The sequence below is a fragment of the Caenorhabditis remanei genome, chromosome X (assembly GCF_010183535.1).
Source record: "Caenorhabditis remanei strain PX506 chromosome X, whole genome shotgun sequence".
NCBI classification, from domain to species: domain Eukaryota; kingdom Metazoa; phylum Nematoda; class Chromadorea; order Rhabditida; family Rhabditidae; genus Caenorhabditis; species Caenorhabditis remanei.
Genome location: NC_071333.1, coordinates 10,389,356 through 10,406,901, shown reverse-complemented (window position 1 = coordinate 10,406,901; position 17,546 = coordinate 10,389,356). Strand labels below are relative to the sequence as shown.

Sequence of the window (17,546 nt, the reverse complement as noted above, 5' to 3'; positions counted from 1 at the left end):
AACGCTCAAATTGTTTTGTTCAATTCAGTTAGTTTTCACTGGGTCTCAAGATAATAGTCATGACAATTGTCAACCTCAAAGCACTTCCCCACACAGATTGTAAACCGCTCAAGTTGATAAATGTCTCGTTATAAAATAATGGATAACATTGAGAGTAGTAGTGGGTTAAATGCTGGATGACTGCCGAGTAAGTGTAATAAGATGATGAATTGCATCAGGGGACTTAAGAGAGAGAGAAGGGAGGGGGGCTGCTAGGGGTCTTTAAGTGCACACCACCTAAATCATTCGGCCGACACGGTGGTGTCCAGCTGAGGTGCGGTGGCCACTGTTTCTTCATCTATCACTCAATCCTCCTTCTATTCTCGTGAATGAATGCAACAACCTTTAGTACCTTGTTTTTTATTTGAATTCAATGCGCGAATGAGATTGAAAGAAAAGGCATCCTTGAGTTTCATATCAAATGACCTTCGAATAGGTTTTCCCAAGTTTTTTTTCAATTTATCTCAAGAACTACTCGTCAAGATGTTTTTGATCAAGTAGCTTGTCTACGTTTGATATGCGTCGGTGTGTGTATCCTTCAGACGCTAGAAGCTGCGAGAAGTCATGCTGTGAGTTGTTGTATTTTGAATATCAGCCCAGGTCAACAACGTGTTAATCCTTCCATTTGTTTTAAACTTACGAAACTTATTTGCCAGTAGAACTCCCTCCATAGAACAGGTTTTTTGAAGAATCGCAACTTATTGTACTCTTCTCCCCACTTTTTACTATTACGAAATTATATTTTTGCAAATATAGTAAGGATTGTTGAGTCATCTGAAAAGTGATAAAAGCCTTCCTAAACTAGTGCCAATATATGCAAACACATATCGGTTTGTATATTGCCTGCGGTCATCATCGTCAAGACAGTGCGCATTTGTTTCTTCTTCCTCGTTTTCTCTTTCTTGCCTTTCCTGCTCGGCAACTCTTTCTCTTTTTGTTATTATTTCTTGCTCTTAGTCAAGAACAGTAACCCTATTCTATGTCCCCTTTCGTGTCAGTTTATGAATCATGTTCCCTTTTTTCCACAACATTTTTTCGTACTAAGCCCAAAAAAAGAAACGACAAGTGGAAAGAGAGAACATGAAAAAAGCAGAAGAAAACGACATTCCAAGAGAAGAGAACTAGCTAATTATTTTGAGAGAGCGCGAGTTTTGGAGTGAAGTTTTAGTCAGTATGTGAGGCGTCACAAAGAAAACTTTTTTCGGCGTTCCTTGTTCAATCTCATCTTGTTGATTGCATTTCCATTCCAGCTTTCACTTTTACTCTATACATTTTTTGTGTTCAGAAAAGGAAATGAACCTTTTTTCAGAGGTACCGAAAAGAAAAGAAAAAGTTCTACTTCTGTAACGAAAAGGTTTTGAGTGTTTGATGTGAGCACTCAGGAAATTGGAAGAAATTGGAATTCTTGCAGAATTGAGACCACTCATTTCTCCGATTAACAGACACCCGTCTGGGTAGTTATCACCATTCCACATCACAATTTCCCGTGCGTCTCTCGCCTTCTCGATCAAAGGGTAATTAGAGCCGTCCGTAATCCACTAATCAAACATAAAAGACCCAAATACAGAGAGATCGACCCCTCAAACGGGAGGTTAGATATCTAGCCTGTCATACCGTTTTTTGTGTGTTTCACTTTCGATTCCCTTTTTTCCTGCTTTTTCTCTTTGTTTCCTACAGAACAGGAAGCAAGTTGCGTTTTTTTTCTCGACTCCTGTCTTTAGCATTTTGTTTACTGTTACTGTTTCCCACGACCGAAGTGATAGGCAAGAAAGTTTTTGAGTTTACTCTCACCCCGGGAAGAAAAGAAATCGGGAGAGCAGGGTGTTTCCAGTGATGTTTTAAAATAGTTTTTGAGACTTTTCGAGGGTCTGGATTGAAGTGCAATAGTTCGGTCAGCTTGTGCCCCCACAGTGTGGTTTGTTCCTCTGATCGTAGTTTCTCAGTTACAATATTTTAGTCAGGTTGAAAATTCTAGGCGTATTAAACTATGGTTATCTAAGACCCAAAATCCTCTAAGGGACAATTTCAAGAAATTTGAAAGATTTATTTAACCACATTCATCACACCTGTTCGCATGCGCTCAACTGACATCATTTTTTTTGAAATTCTTCTAAAATTGACAGCTTTATTAGTTTTATCCGCGTCATCTACACCTTGAATTTATTTGAAGAATGATGAGATGGATGACCACTCTAGGTCAGCATATGCTTCCGTAGGAACTTTGAACAGCTGAAACCCTTTGATGATTCCGCAGAAGTTGGAATTTTTTTCAAATAGAACACGAAAACTTCTAAGATGTTTGCGAAAGATTGGTGCGCTAGTTGGCTCCAGAAAAGAGGGGCGGGAAGAATCGCCACATGCACACTGATTTCCATTTTGGACAATCGCTCATTTCCTTCTCTCGCTCTCCTTCTTTTTCTTTTTGTTGCCGCTTCCCTCCGACTGGATGTACTTCAATCAACGGCGGCCAGGACGCTTGTTTCTTGCAAAGGTCAGTTAGTGTTCCTCCGGGAACTAATTAGTTTTGTTGCCATTTGGTATCATTTTCCAAGAAAGATTCTTTCGATTGATGGTCTTCTGAATTCCACACTTGACGTGGTATCATTAAAGATGATGATTGTCAAGAACCAAACAACACATCCAGCGTTCCGTTTCACCGGAAAAGCCCATTTCAGTGAATAAATTACGATGTAACTTCACAATTACATTGCATTTTTTGGTCTCAAAAACAAATATCTTTGTTGACATTTCACGCGCGTTCTCTTGTTCTATACCACTTCCAAATTTTCCATTTTTTTCCTGAAGCTAACTTTTTAACCACGTCATAGGTTCCGTTTCGCACATTTCAACATGAAAAAGAAAAAAAGAACAAAATCTGACCGCTTTGTTTTCCCCCCTCACTTCACTTCAAAATCCGGGAAAAAAAACAAAAATGAAAACAAGAGAGAGTGTGTTCGTATGTACTCAAAAAGTATCTGTCATGTATCCACTTCATGAATGTTTCTTTTGCTCTTTTTAGGCTCAAACCTTCTGAGCTCACACGCCTTATCTTACCCTTTTCACGCACTAAAAGTGTATCAATGTTTTGTGGTGTCTTCCCTTTTTTCTTTGAAATAGATGACATTTCTCATTTCCCTCTTCTTTTTGCCTCCTTTCAAAACTAGGCCCTCGTATTCCAGAATATATTTGTAATTTTGTGTCCGTCCCTTTCGTTGAACTCCTGAAGGACGTTTGACCTCTTCATCCAGACTTGAAATTTAATTTTCCATATATTCCTAGTCCCGTTGTGTTTGATAGAATTTTGTACTTTTCGGAAAAAAAAACTAAATTAAGATTTGTCTTCTCTCATTTTGAACTATTTTCTCAAAGAACCTTTTCCACTTTTCCTTGATTTTATCGTGTCTTAACATATTTTTTGAGCAAGAACACAGGATAAGTCTTGAAATTTGATATTTCAGATGACAGAAGAGTTCGCTACCCCGATTACTGGCTCAAAAGACAAGACTCAACAAAGTATACGTATTGGTTCCGTAGGTCATAAAATTTCACGTTATTCTTCAGAAGAGTTCGAACATCAAAAACGTGTATATGTTTCAATGAGTTCATGTGGATTAATTAAAAAAACTTAATTGCCTCCACATTATTTTTTTCTAATTTAGTATAGAAAAGTCAATATTGAGAACCAAAACCAAAATCCCTAAACAAAGCTGCTTCTCCAAAAAGCAATCAAATGTGATACCAATGGTGTACGCCCTCTCTTTTGGATAACGGAACTCATGAGGCTCTTCTGAATTCACGAGGCAGTGTCATCCCCCCATTCTCCTCTTATTTTTGCATAGACGAGGATTCAGTTTTCGCCTGAAAATGGAATTAATGTCATTCCAGACTATGGCTGTTTTCACGGATACTCATTTTCGCTCACCCATTTCCATTCTTGCTTATGTCTCTGTTTTTTTTCGATATCCACAAAAACAGAATAATGAGAAAAAATAAGAGAGAAAAGAGGCTGACACTTCAATACAGTAAAAGTGCAGCTCTATCAAATTGGCAGGCAGAACGTGGAGTTTTCGGTCCAGCTTCGCATTTTAATTAAATTCTTTCCGATCCAACCTTCCCCGCATTTACCCTACTTCACAAAATAACTTGGGTCTCCAGCTTCACTGACAATTTTCTCTCCTTCTCTTTATTTCCGTCCATGAATCATCGCGAGCTAGGTAATAAAACATCACATCCGGACCAAAATTCTCAACCGACTAGGCGCACGCCTATTTGATGGTAACGAGCCCACCCGTTCAAAATTATAGGTACCTGGTTTTTGCGTATGAAAATTAGCTTCATTGGTTTTAGCGCACTAGTACTATTTTCTGTTTTTGGAGAAATACTTTTTCCTAGGATTTTGCTCAGAGCTACAGTGATTTCACATATGCAAAGAAAACCAATAAATGGATATTACAGTATGAATAGGAATAGTAGTTCCGAAAGTTTCTTTAGCGCCTCGAGGCACTTATGAACTCGATCTTTTTTTGCTTTCAGTAGTGAAAACGAGAAGAGAAAGGTTTCAATATCTTGTTATGATATGTGTTTGCGGATCACTTTTTTGCCCGAACAGCAGTGAAGAAAACGGCGGAGTGAATGAGGGGAAAGAGAAGCATGCTCGGGCACTCACTTCCTGCCATTCTTTTACACTTTATCAACCCACGGGTGCCATTAGCTAGTCTTCGCGGCTAGCATACAATTTGATTGCCAGTTCCGAAAAAAAGAAAAAAAATCTGAAAATAACACAATTGGTTCTGTTCCCCTTTTTTGTTGTGACAAACGTAAAATGTTACCCAGAACTGAAGTTTTGAACTTGAAAAACATGGCAGCGAAGGTCGAGTCATCACATCCTGAGTTTTTCTGTGTTTTCTGCTTTCTGTTCAGTGATCATTTCCTCGTTACTTATCTCATCTCTTTATTTGACAGTTAGTTGTTCAATATTTATCTATTCTTATCACTCGGACTCCATTGTTCTTTTCTGCCCTCCACTTGTATTTTGAGATACATTCAATATCGGCACAAAAAACTTTCTTGTTCTGTTTCTTGATTTCTTTGACGGTGGGCTCAAACACATTTCTGTCTTTTGTTTTGAGCACAAAAGCTTTCCACCAGTGTAAAATCACTTGTTTCCAATTCATCAAGATAATTATCGTGATAGCGCGCCGGGTGCGGCGATTCCCGCCGCAGAGTTTTAATGTTCAAAGCTTTTCAATCGTTTAACATCGAATTAAACATAAATAGTTTGATTTTATAACTGAACTCACTCTTATTTAAAGATATAATTAGGTATTTTATTGCCCAATTGTAAAACCAACTCCAGAAGTAAAATGTTTTATGTAATTGTATATGCTTGTTTTTTTTTCAGAAAAAACATTCGAATTCTGGCCAGGAAAAGTTTGAATCTCTATTTTTTGTGAACATGAAAACTTCTTAGATGCCATCGATACACGTCACGCAGTTTTTAGATTAGATCTTGCAATCCGAAGCCCACTGGTTTTGCTTTTCATTAAAGAATTTTTACACAAAACCAGAGGTGTTTTCTCCAGCAACTTTTGTTCCTTTCATTTCTGATCGGCTTTTTTTCATACTGATATAATTATCAGAAAATCCTGTGAGTTCTTTTTTTTCATTTTACTAGATTCAGCATCTCTAAACCAGATCGTACCTTAAGCCCCAAGAATTTTTTAAAACATATTTTGAGAAAAAAGACTGCTAGAAATAGCATATCTGAACAATGTGAGACGCTGTGATTCTCTTGAATTATACATTTTTATAAATAATTCATTTCAATTGGTCTTACGTAATATTCTCCGCTTGTTAACAATTTCTCTACTCATTCTTTCATTCTTACTCGTGCTGCTATTCTATGTGTATACGCCATTCTCCGTTCCGTTATCGATAATTTGTTTGATTAGATTTTTGACCAGTATATTTCTTATCAGTCATGTTTTCTCTCCGTCTTTTCTTACAACTCTTATACCTTTTTTCTAGAAAAATGTTTGATGACCTTTCGGAAAGGATTAGAAAACGCGTTTTGAGAAAAAAAGAAAAAAATCGTTGCTTTTCATTCTATTTATTTTTCTGGTTCCATCCAGACTTATATAATAAATGCAAATTGAGAAGAAGTTGTTTTTTCTCTTTTTCTGATGTTTCTCTTCTTTTTTGTACGTATCAGCTGGTTCGTTTTTACCAACGGAGGGAGCATCCTTCTAAGAAAATAGAAAAAAAAACAGAAACGACGCATACCAGCTAATTGTTATCGTCCTCTTTTTTTCTTACCCCACTTGGCGGCCTACTAGTCACCCCCAAGTCTACAACACATTTGGGTTCGTAGGGCGATGGAGACCATGCGCTAATCCACTATTGAAACATATCCGTAGGCAATGATCCAGCGAAGAGGGACCCGCATGAAGGGAGCCTCTCTTCTTTTTCTTCTTCTTCTTTCCTCTTTCTCGTCTTTATTTCATTTGGACTGCGGAAGAAGCGGCGCTTTTTTTGTGTGTGTCGTGTATATGTCTAGTCCCTTTGAATACTTTTGAAGACGGAAAAGTACCGATGTGACAATTCTTTCTCACAATATTCGAGGAGCAGACGGCTCCCATCTGATGTGACATCATCTGCTCATCTCGCTATTATGGTAATTATGGCGGGAAGGACATTATCCTCTTTTTCGGTTTCGTTTGGGAACGTTTCAAAATTAAACGTACTATGATTGATGAATGATTAATTTGTTATTTATCTTTCCAGTACGACTTGTTTTCCATGACTAGCGCACCACAGATCATTCCCAAATTTCCAGAAATATATGATTGGTTACCATTATTCTAGACCGTCAATAACAATTCTGAACCTTGACACTTTTCTGACAACAAATCCCAAAATACGTAACGCTATTTTATTATTTCAAAATAGACTATCTTCTCTGACCCTTCCCATTTAAAATCCGGTAAACATTTTTTCCAATTTTGAAGGGTGCTCACGTCAATGTACCCACTCATGTATTTGATGTGACCCCTTTCTTTTCATTTATTGCACATCAGATGATCTGTGACATCTTCTAAATTCCCAAGGATCCCAATATGGAGGTGACGCAAGTCTCCCATTGCTCAAAAACTTTAATTAACAAAAATCATGGTGTATACTCATCGTTGTTTCTGAATATGTGGCAACATTATGTTCCCGAAATAGTTTTAGCCTAAATTCTAAACTGAATTTCTATATCTGTCATTTCTCTCTTAAGTGTGTCAACCCCTCTTGCCTAAACCTTATAGAAATTTCCGTGACTCTTCTCCTGTCAAAACTGTCTCTAATATTTGTTAAATAAGTGCGCCAAATTGCTTTTTTGATAGTGTTGTTTTCTTAAGTATCGCACTTACCCATTTTTTACTTGCTAACCCTCTTGAATGCCGCGGAAATTGCCGTTCCAAAGCCAGACTTGAGATTTGGATTCAACTTTACAACTGAAAAAAACCAAGTTCGATGGCGCTTCCGGTTCCAGCTCATCTTTTGCTCTTGTTCTTTCACTTCTATCAAGAATAAGCCAAGCGGAGTCCAGAAAGAGGCAAAAATGGTTGGGGAGGGGAGCGGTCCCGACGGCGCATCAGCATAGTAGATGTTCATCAATTGCAAATGAGAATGTTAATGGTCGGCCGGGTTCATTGGCGCGGGGTGCACACGCCAATGTATCATTCTGAATTGTTTCGTATCGTGCCCTTTTTTAAGGAATGCTCAAACGAATAGAGGGAGAGGATAGAAAACGGCGCCAGAAATGGAGCGCCAGAGAGAAGGAGATTGGGAGTCGGAGGACAGCAATAGCGAAAAAATAGGAGGCTGCGTTCCGAATATCATTTTTCACCGGATCGAGCTCTCGGACTTATTGCCCATTACGTCATGTTCCTGCATTTCTAAGCTCTTGGGATCCATAAAAGTTTTCCAATGCCCTCCTGAGATATCTTTTGGGCATCTGGTACCAAACACCTACACGTTATATTAGTGTCGTAAACTTGGCTGTTTCTTGACAAGAATTGTATTTCATTTGGAATCGCTTTCTTTTCATTTCGTTTGTTTCGTGTAGCATTGCTTCATCTTCTGAAGCTGACATGAAGAGCTAAACTTCTCACTATTCATTCTTCATCATTTCCCGTTTTGTCTCTTCTTTTTCTTCTTCTTACTTCACTTCTTTGTTTATTGTACAAGAATTAGATAGTTGAGAACAAAGTATCGTCGGAAAAGTGTCCGCTACATACATATGTCATGTAAAAGAGATTCGCTGGTGCCCCGTTTTTGGTGGGGACCCCACAACTACTAATCCCCCTTCCAACAGAAGACTCTTCTGCCAGTGATGTGCTCCACACCAGACGGGCACAGCACCAATGAAATTGCACTCTATCTTATTTTTTTCAGTTTTACAAAAAAACAACAGGCACACAAAACCCTCTCAATTTCATTCTTTCTCATCCAAATTCTCCAAGTTTTCTCTCATTTTTATGACGCTTTCGTTTACCTACCACCATCCGATTATGTTCGGGTTTTCTTTTCTTTTTCATCGCATCGTTGCGAGTCAAAAGTTTTCCATAACTGATTGCCTCATAAATTTTTTGATTATTCTCGTCACCTTTGTCCTCGTTATTGACAATACTCTCTACCTTATCGATTACCTTTCTTCTTCTTTTTTTTATCATCCCGCATTTTAATGTTTACTAAACAGATCTATTTCAGATGTTCTAAGGTGCCGGAAATCTTCAAATTTGGTTGAGAAAAATGATAGGACCTGATGAAGAAAGCGCCGTCAAAGTCGCTATTCGCGTTCGTCCATTCAATAAAAGAGGTAAAATATTTATTCAAAGATTTCGTAATAATTGATGTAATTTCTCCAGAACTTGACCTGAAAACCAAGTCAGTTGTCAAAATTCATAAGGAGCAATGTATACTTAACCACCCAGTTGAAGAGTAAGTCTATTCTACGCAATTATCATATTGAATCTTGTATTCAAGGAAAAACTCAAAGACTTTCACATTCGACCATTCGTTCTGCTCTACTGATCCAAGAAGTTATGATTTTGCAAGTCAAGAGACTGTCTGCTACCATTTGGGGTCAGGAGTCGTTGAAAATGCTTTCTCTGGATACAATGCTTGCATATTTGCTTACGGACAAACTGGATCCGGAAAATCGTACACTATGATGGGTACTCCCGACCAACCGGGAATCATCCCACGTGTCTGTAATGATGTGAGTTAATGTTTTAGAATTCACAGGCTCATTTATGAACATTTAGATTTTCACCCGAATTCATGAAACTTCCAATGCAACACTGTCATTCAAAATTGAGGTCTCCTACATGGAAATTTACAATGAAAGAGTTCGTGACTTGCTTGACCCAAAAAAGTGAGTGATCCTCTCTTTCCGAAATGGAAAAAGAGAGAGTAAGACTAAAACATAAAACAAAACGTCTTTGAAGATCAAGCAAAGCATTGAAAGTGCGGGAGCATAAAATACTCGGACCCATGGTTGATGGATTGTCTATTCTTGCAGTCAATTCTTTTGAGGTTTGCCGCAAAATGAACATCTTAAATAGGAAATGTCGTTATTTAGCAAATTTCAAACCTCCTCGAAGAAGGTAACAAGTCAAGAACAGTCGCTGCAACAAACATGAATGCTGAGAGTTCTCGTTCTCATGCGGTGTTCAGCTTGATTGTAACACAGACTTTGCATGATTTGGAAAATGGATTCAGTGGAGAGAAAGTTGCAAAGATTTCATTGGTAGATTTGGCTGGAAGTGAGAGAGCTGGGAAAACGGGAGCAGTTGGAAAACGTTTGGAAGAAGGAGGAAACATCAACAAGTAAGTGTTGTTTGTTGAACTAAGAATAAACATTTGGTGTATTCCAGATCATTGACCACATTGGGAATGGTCATCTCAGCATTAGCCGAGAGAAATGCAAAGAAGGACAAATTCATTCCGTATCGTGATTCTGTTTTGACATGGCTTCTCAAAGATTCACTGGGAGGAAACTCAAGAACTGTCATGATTGCAACATTGTCACCTGCAGCTGACAATTATGAGGAGACTTTGTCAACTCTGAGATATGCCGACCGCGCTAAGAAGATTGTCAATCATGCAATCATCAATGAGGATCCAAATGCCAGAGTGATTAGAGAACTTCGAGAGGAAGTGGAGACTCTTCGCATGCAAATTACACAAACGAAAAAAGAACATGCGGTTTGTATCTGTCAAAATATGACTGATAGGTGAACTTTTTAATTTCAGGAGACTGAAGAACTGCGTGAAAGGCTGGCTGAAAGTGAACGTCTCGTAGCCCAAATGAACAAGTCATGGGAGGAACGTCTCAAGGAAACTGACACTTTGAACAAAGAACGACAGAAAGATTTAGCGGAAATTGGTATTTCAATCGAGTCAAGTGGAATCAAGGTCGAAAAGGATCGGTTCTATCTTGTCAACATGAATGCTGATCCATCGTTGAACGAACTTTTGGTTTATTACATAAACGTAATGATTTTCTTCACACCACTCTGATATAATTATCTAAATTCAGGGTTCTGCTATTATTGGTAACTCAGAGGAGCTGGAAACTAGTCGAGATTCTGGACTTTCTATGTCTTCTAATGATTCATCAAAGAAAGACGATGAGAAAGGTAAACAAAGCGTTCATTTTTGTTTTGAAGTACGAAACAGTGCTACAGAGCGAACAAGCATTGTCCTTCGAGGTCTTGGTATAATGAGACGTCATGCAAAATTGACCATTGACGAGTATGGTGGCAGAATGCGTCTGTTTGTCGCTCCAATGTCCTCGGAATGTAGAATCTGTGTTAATGGAAAACAGATTACTGATCGGACTCTTCTCCGGAATGGAAATCGAATGCTGGTTGGAATGAATCACTTTTTCAAAGTGAACTGTCCAAAAGTGATGGATATGGAACAGTCCATAATGGAGGACAGCACCATGTTCGATTACAATGACGCTTGGCATGAGGTCAATGATGCAAACCCCATCAGTTCAGCAGTTGATCAGTATATGGAGAGTGTTACACTGAAACATCAGGTAGATTTGTTCTGCAAGAAATAATCCTCAATTAATTGTTTCCAGGAAGACAAAAAAGCGGCACTCGAGCAACAATACGAAGCATTCGAGAAGTACATTCAGTCGTTGACTGCAGGAGGGTTTACCCCGTCTACACCGATGACCCCTGGATTTGGGTTACCGACTCCAATTACAACACCCACTGGATTACCGCCATTCCCATTCCCAACTAACCCCAAGCAGTCTGTGAAAAGCAAATTCTTCTATTGGGCGCAGAGAAAGTAAGTTTAAAAAAGCAAATTTGGTTTCTATATTATTGTTTCAGAGAAGAAATGTTTGCTGAATCCTTGAAACGTCTAAAAGCAGATGTGATTCATGCAAATGCTTTGGTCCGCGAAGCCAATATGATTTCCAAGGAGTTGAACAAGAAACCAAAACGTCAAACGACCTATGATGTCACATTGCAAATACCGGCTTCAAACTTGAGACCTATTAAAATCAAAGCTGGTCAATTTGTCTGTGAACCAGTCATTGTTGTCCGCCGGGAAGGAATGAGTGGAAGTCAGTTCTGGACAGTTTCTCAATTAGAAAGTCGATTGGTGGATATGAGAGACACATACAATGACATGTTGAATGGATACTCGAGGTGAGCTAAAACTACTGAAGTATTCTGAGAAATATGCTTTTTATAGAGCAAGTGAGTCATTGAACGGAACACCCAATGCATCACCAATGAAGACTGCTGGAATCCCAATGAACGAATGCTCTTCTTTGGTTATTGACCCATTCTTTGAGAGTCAAGAACATCATAATCTTGTCGGAGTTGCCAACGTCTTCCTGGAAGTGCTTTTCCATGACCTGCGCCTTGATTATCAGGTAAACTATTTAAGCGGAAGCTCATTGAAGTTATATTTTTGAAGGTTCCAATAATTTCCCAACAAGGAGAAGTGGCTGGACGTCTCCATGTGCAGATCTTCCGTGTGGTGACTCAAGAAGAGATTGATAATCAGACTAGTAGCGGACCAGAATCACTTCTTGGCAAAACTATCACTTGCCGAGTACGAATCAAGCGTGCTTCTGGACTTCCGGAAAAGCTTTCAAACTTTGTTTTCTGCCAATACTCGTTCTTCAACATCTCTGAACTGCTTGTTGTTGCACCAGCTAACGAGGCAGCCAACCATTCTTCGTGTGCTACTACTGTGATCTTCGAACACCAAAGGGTTAGTTGAAAATAATGAAGTTCAACAGTAAACTTTTTTTATTCAGGACTTCAACGTAATGGTCACAGAAGAGTTCATGGAGTACGTGAGAGACGATGCTCTGTCGATTGAAGTCTGGGGTCATAGAATCTGTGGCCACCCTGAAGAACGTGTACTGGATACTGATGAGAAATGCAAATCCTTGCAAAACCGGTGGATGGAAGTCACTAGAAGACTGGAAATGTGGACAGAAGTCCGAGAATTGAATGATAATGGTGAATGGACAAGTGTGGAAGTTCGAAGTGCTGATGATGTGGCGACTGGTGGAATCTATCAGTTGAAACAAGGACAGCAGAGACGACTTGTGGTTGGAGTGAACGTAGCGGCACCAGATGGACTTCCAATTAGTATTGACAGCATCACATCTGTTAGTATTGGAGCTATTATGGCAGTGAAACCAAACAACTCCAAATCAATTGACAGCTATCAGGAGGAAGATTTAGATAAGATCAGAAAACAATGGTCTCATGCATTGAAATCAAGGCAATTTTATCTGCAACATCAGTTAGACACATTGTCCGCTAAATCAGGGAAATCAGAAGCAGAATTAGATCGGGAGCATTCCTTGATGGGACAGTGGGTGGCGTTGACGGAAGAAAGGACTGCTGTGGAATGCCCAGCGCCAAACTCATGTATTCCAGGTGCACCATGTGATTGGTATGGTCACACGTTTTAGATAAAAATTACATATTTACGGTTTACAGGATTGCCCCAGAAGGCGTCGAAAGACATATCCCAGTACTTTTCCTAGATCTCAACTCCGATGATATGACCGGTGAAATGACTAGTGATGAGGTAATAACTCAAATAAAAACAGTAATTCTATGAGTATTTCCAGAATGTGCCAAGAGTTGCTGGATTACACTCAATGCTTCCTTTGGAGCCAGAAGGAAACTTATTGCTACTTCCAATTCATAAATATGATGACAAAGACCACGTCGCTACCTGCTCTTGGGACTCTTCCGTTCATGACACTCCAGCTCTGAACGTTCCAACCAACAGTAATGACAGAATATATGCTATTGTCAAAGTATTTGAATAATAATCGGATTTCGACATTATTTATTCAATTTCAGATTATGGTCCGTCTGTCTCATCCGTGCCCGATGCATATTGTTCTTCGAAAGCGGATCTGTCTACAAATCTACAAAAAACCAAGCCTGACCGAGAAGTTCTTCAAAAAGATGTTAGGAACGGAAACTATTCATCGGACATCTTTGTATTATGATGTTGTTGCTCACATTCCTAAGGTAATCTATTCAAAGGATACTGTATCTTATACACTTTTTACTGTTACAGTCGTCACAAGACATGGAAGACCGTTCATCACTTGCAATGATGGCAGCCAAGGACACTTCTCAAGACGAGCAAGGTGGCGGCTCCTCTCGTAGCTCAACGTCTTCAACAGAATCACAGCATCAACAACAGACACTCAATTACATTGAGGCTTATACTAAAAGCATTCAGGCGGTAAGGATAACAAGCAAGAACTAATTTATAGATAGGTTGTTGCAGGTCGAGTCAATGCTCAAACTGGATAGACTCCGTCAAGAAGTGGCTATTACCAACATGTTGACAAAGAAAGAGCGGTTACAACGTATTCAAAATTTTGGGCTTCCAATGCATTCCTTGAGGATGAACAGAGCAGTTAGTCTGCCGAATGCGATCTCATCAGCCGGACAGGTTTGTCTCGCATGTTGCACAGTTGTTAAGTGAATCATGTGATTTCAGATAAACGGGATGGAAAAACGATCAGACACTCCAATGAGCATTTCTTCATCGAACTCAATGGGTTAGTTTATTTTCATTATCCGCTCTCCGCTCGTTTTTCCAATCGCCTGGAAACGCGCCGCTTCAACTTGGTTTCCTTTCAACTCACCTTTGCCGAAAAACGATAACGCAATCAAAAATCCTCACACCAAACTCACAACTAATGCTTCTCACTTCTATTTTTTCCGCTCTCTATCCAAACCCAGAAAGTGATATGAATTGCACCGATGATTGCTGTTTAAATCAGGTCAATTGAATGCACTTTCTGCACTGCGGATCGTTTCAGAAAGCATGAAAAGCTTCATAATTCTCTATTCTTCTTCTTCAAAAGACTTGCTTCTTAGAATGAGACCAAACTTACAACGATGAAATTGAATAAAAACTCTAATATCGATTGTCTTTGTTGCATCTATTCATCAAACCTATAATACTGATAGATAACTAATAACACATATCTCTTATCCTCTTCTCACTTCACCTCCCATTTCAACCACTAACATACTTTTCAGCGCGACCTACATCTCTTAATCTGAAACCTCTTTGCATTGGAAAGTGTAGGTTTTGTTTGTTCCGTGCCCAAGAGATAAGCTGCAGTTTTTTATTAGTTCTTTCCTTTTGCATGTTCTTTGCACGTTCAGTTTTTGCATCTATTTTTCAGTTTTTGAATGTTCAAGCATGGTAAGAATGGAAAACGAAACCATGGTTCAAATTTAATGACATTATTATAACCAGTTATTTGGAATAATAAACAAAAGTGGAAAATGTCCGATTCCTGTTAGAGTCAATTTTGTCCCAACATTGTCTGCGTGAGAATGTTTCGAGCTTTAGGGAAAAGTTCAATTTACTATGTGTTCCAATAGTTTTCATGGTTTTATCTATTCACTAAATGTTGAAATTTTTCAGTGACAAGCATTATCAGCCCATACAACGATAAATTAACGGGAATCATAGAGGAGACGAATTCTCTAAAGATTGAGGTAACTATCGAAATAAGGATAACTAAACCTCATTACATTCAATTTCTCAGACTGCTCCAACCAGATCTTCAACAGTTCCTGAGACAATGTGTTTCTCCGCCGCAAAAAGAATGGTATCAATTTTTATTGAAATATCCTAAAAGGTTCAAATATTTTCAGTCTCCAACGGAAGATGTAAAAAACGGAAATGAAGAGAGTACCCCTTCCCGATCTGCAAATGGCATGTCAATGGGAGTTAAGCTCTGCCTTCCACTAGAAAATAACAACCAATTTGCCTCAAAGAAATTGCAAAATGGTAAGCTTTCCGCCGCTCGCTCAGTTTTCAATAGTTTTCTTTCAGGTGACCTGGTGGATCTCAAAATCAACTAAATACGATGCCTCAATAGTACATGTCAACATTATTTTGCTTTAAAATCGGGACGAACTGACTAAACCAACACGATACATTTTAATTAATTCACAATGAACATTATTTCCTTCTATCTGCTATTATTGTAACTGCTTTACCGGCTGTGACTTTTCTTTGCTTCTCCATTCCTGTGTTTTTTTTTTCTTTTATTTGCTTTTACTAATTTAGTCTAACTCATTGAAGGTGTTAGACCATTCACACTTTGTTCCACTACTTCAAATAAAATAAACTGATGATTCTAAAATAACAGAAGTCAATTTTGAAACTTGTGCTGATTGCAAAACTTTCAGGAACAAAACGTAACCAATTCAATGTTTTGCGCAGAACAATGTTCAGTATAACTATGTATAAACCGACAGAAGTTATGAAGATTAAACGAGGATTTAAGAAACCATTCACCGCGATATCTTGACGAGCAAAATTTGGATCGAGAAAACTTATATCAAGAAGATGCGGATCAAGAAAACCTGAATCGAGAAAATTGTCCGGTTTCATTTCCTCAGATAAGCAAAACTGTAGACAACAGTAGAAACGACAGAGGCACAATATGATTCACCACCTGGAAAAGTTTACATGAGATATGTATATTTGTAATTCCCACATTTAACATATTAAAAATATTTTAACGTTAAAAAGTGCAAAATTCCACTGAAATTGGTTCCGAAGAAAAACATGTTTTTTTTTTCCGAAAACTTTTGATTTAAAAAATCTAAGAAAAGCTTCTTATAGATGTTTGATTCCAAGAAAAATAAACAAACGTGGCAACATTTGATATCAAACGCGACTGTATAACTTGTTTGCCATGGAGCGCAGTTTGAAACGCCTTATGATGGCTGTTCGTATATAAACTGCTCTACAATATCGAATAAGAAAAAATTCTCTCTTTAATCTACATAATTATTGCAACTTTGCCTCTAGATAAAAATGGGAACTAAAAATATGCACAGTTCTGTCAATTACAGTAAAAAGTTTTTGTACTCGGCATCACAAATCACAATGAATTTCGTTTATTTACAACAAAAATGGATGGAAATCTTGGGTGGGCAATGATTGAAGCGTTGAACCAGTAATGTTCTTGGTCATGGAATGATTAGGATAAGTTTCTAAGAATGAGTAAGAAGAAAAATATAAAAAACTACAAAAACGAGTTGACTGCAAGTTTGATAAAGAACATCTATCAAGAAGCGTCCGATTCTTCATGATTATTCTTCCTGTCTGTTTTGCGCATCTTCTTGCTCTCTCATTGGAACAATCTAAAAAGAGACATATATAATTATTAAGTTATACAATCAAATACAACCATTCCACGGCCCTCCTTCCAGATGATGTAACGAGGAGTGCCATTTACAAGTCCACGAGTGATTTCGATGTCCGACCACAAGAAGTCATTGAAACCGTAAACTAAGTACGGATAGTCGTAGAGAATACGACAGATGGTGAGACCGACTTGTACCTCGAATCTGAAATTATTTGATGTTTTATTTTGCTCCATTCCGTGTTTTAAAATACCCTCGATTGAATTGTTCGACATGAACTCGCAACGATTCTACAAGTTCATCATGTACTTCTTCAGGGACATGCCGACGGATGTGTCTTAAGTGAACGCTCCCAGCTCTGCGCTATAACGAGGTAGAGTCATTATTATATTGCTTTTAATTACGAAAAATTAATGAACTTCTTCAAAATAACATCTGATAATATATCTTTCAATTCTATTAAAATATGAACTAATGCAACTTACCCGTCTTTCGAAGTCTCCCCCCATGACCGGTTCATCCTGAGGTACACCAACAGCTACTTCATTTTCCATAGCCAGAGCCATCGCATGAACATCTGGTACATGAGTGGAACGCATTCTGAAATCAAGACTGTATCTCAGCTTTGATGAAACAAAGCTTCCATGAAAAATTAAAATCAAGTATTCTTGATTCGAGAACAAAAACAAAAATTGGTGCAGTGACTCATATCATTGGTGTTCCAGTAGATTCTATCAGAATTCGTTTTCAACAGAGCGCAGT

At 38.4% G+C, this 17,546-nt stretch overlaps 2 protein-coding genes across 2 annotated transcripts; one reads left to right on the top strand and one right to left on the bottom strand.

Moving 5' to 3' along the window:
* Positions 1–8,835: 8,835 nt before the first annotated feature.
* On the top strand, positions 8,836–15,488 carry GCK72_024050 (uncharacterized protein; the record flags this gene model as incomplete). Its single annotated transcript, XM_053735692.1, has 25 exons — positions 8,836–8,902; positions 8,952–9,024; positions 9,070–9,304; positions 9,351–9,460; positions 9,534–9,621; positions 9,668–9,915; positions 9,963–10,293; positions 10,342–10,581; positions 10,628–10,727; positions 10,776–11,134; positions 11,180–11,394; positions 11,439–11,759; positions 11,806–11,989; positions 12,034–12,333; positions 12,380–13,029; positions 13,077–13,167; positions 13,211–13,402; positions 13,449–13,622; positions 13,672–13,842; positions 13,888–14,055; positions 14,104–14,164; positions 15,046–15,119; positions 15,170–15,232; positions 15,279–15,414; positions 15,460–15,488. The coding sequence occupies 25 exons, from the start codon at positions 8,836–8,838 to the stop codon at positions 15,486–15,488; spliced, it is 4,680 nt and encodes a 1,559-aa protein (XP_053579258.1).
* A 1,316-nt stretch (positions 15,489–16,804) lies between these two features.
* Positions 16,805–17,383, bottom strand: GCK72_024049 (uncharacterized protein; the record flags this gene model as incomplete). Its single annotated transcript, XM_003117555.2, has 3 exons — positions 16,805–16,988; positions 17,038–17,147; positions 17,270–17,383. 3 exons carry the CDS (start codon positions 17,381–17,383, stop codon positions 16,805–16,807), a joined length of 408 nt encoding a protein of 135 aa, XP_003117603.2.
* Positions 17,384–17,546: the final 163 nt, after the last annotated feature.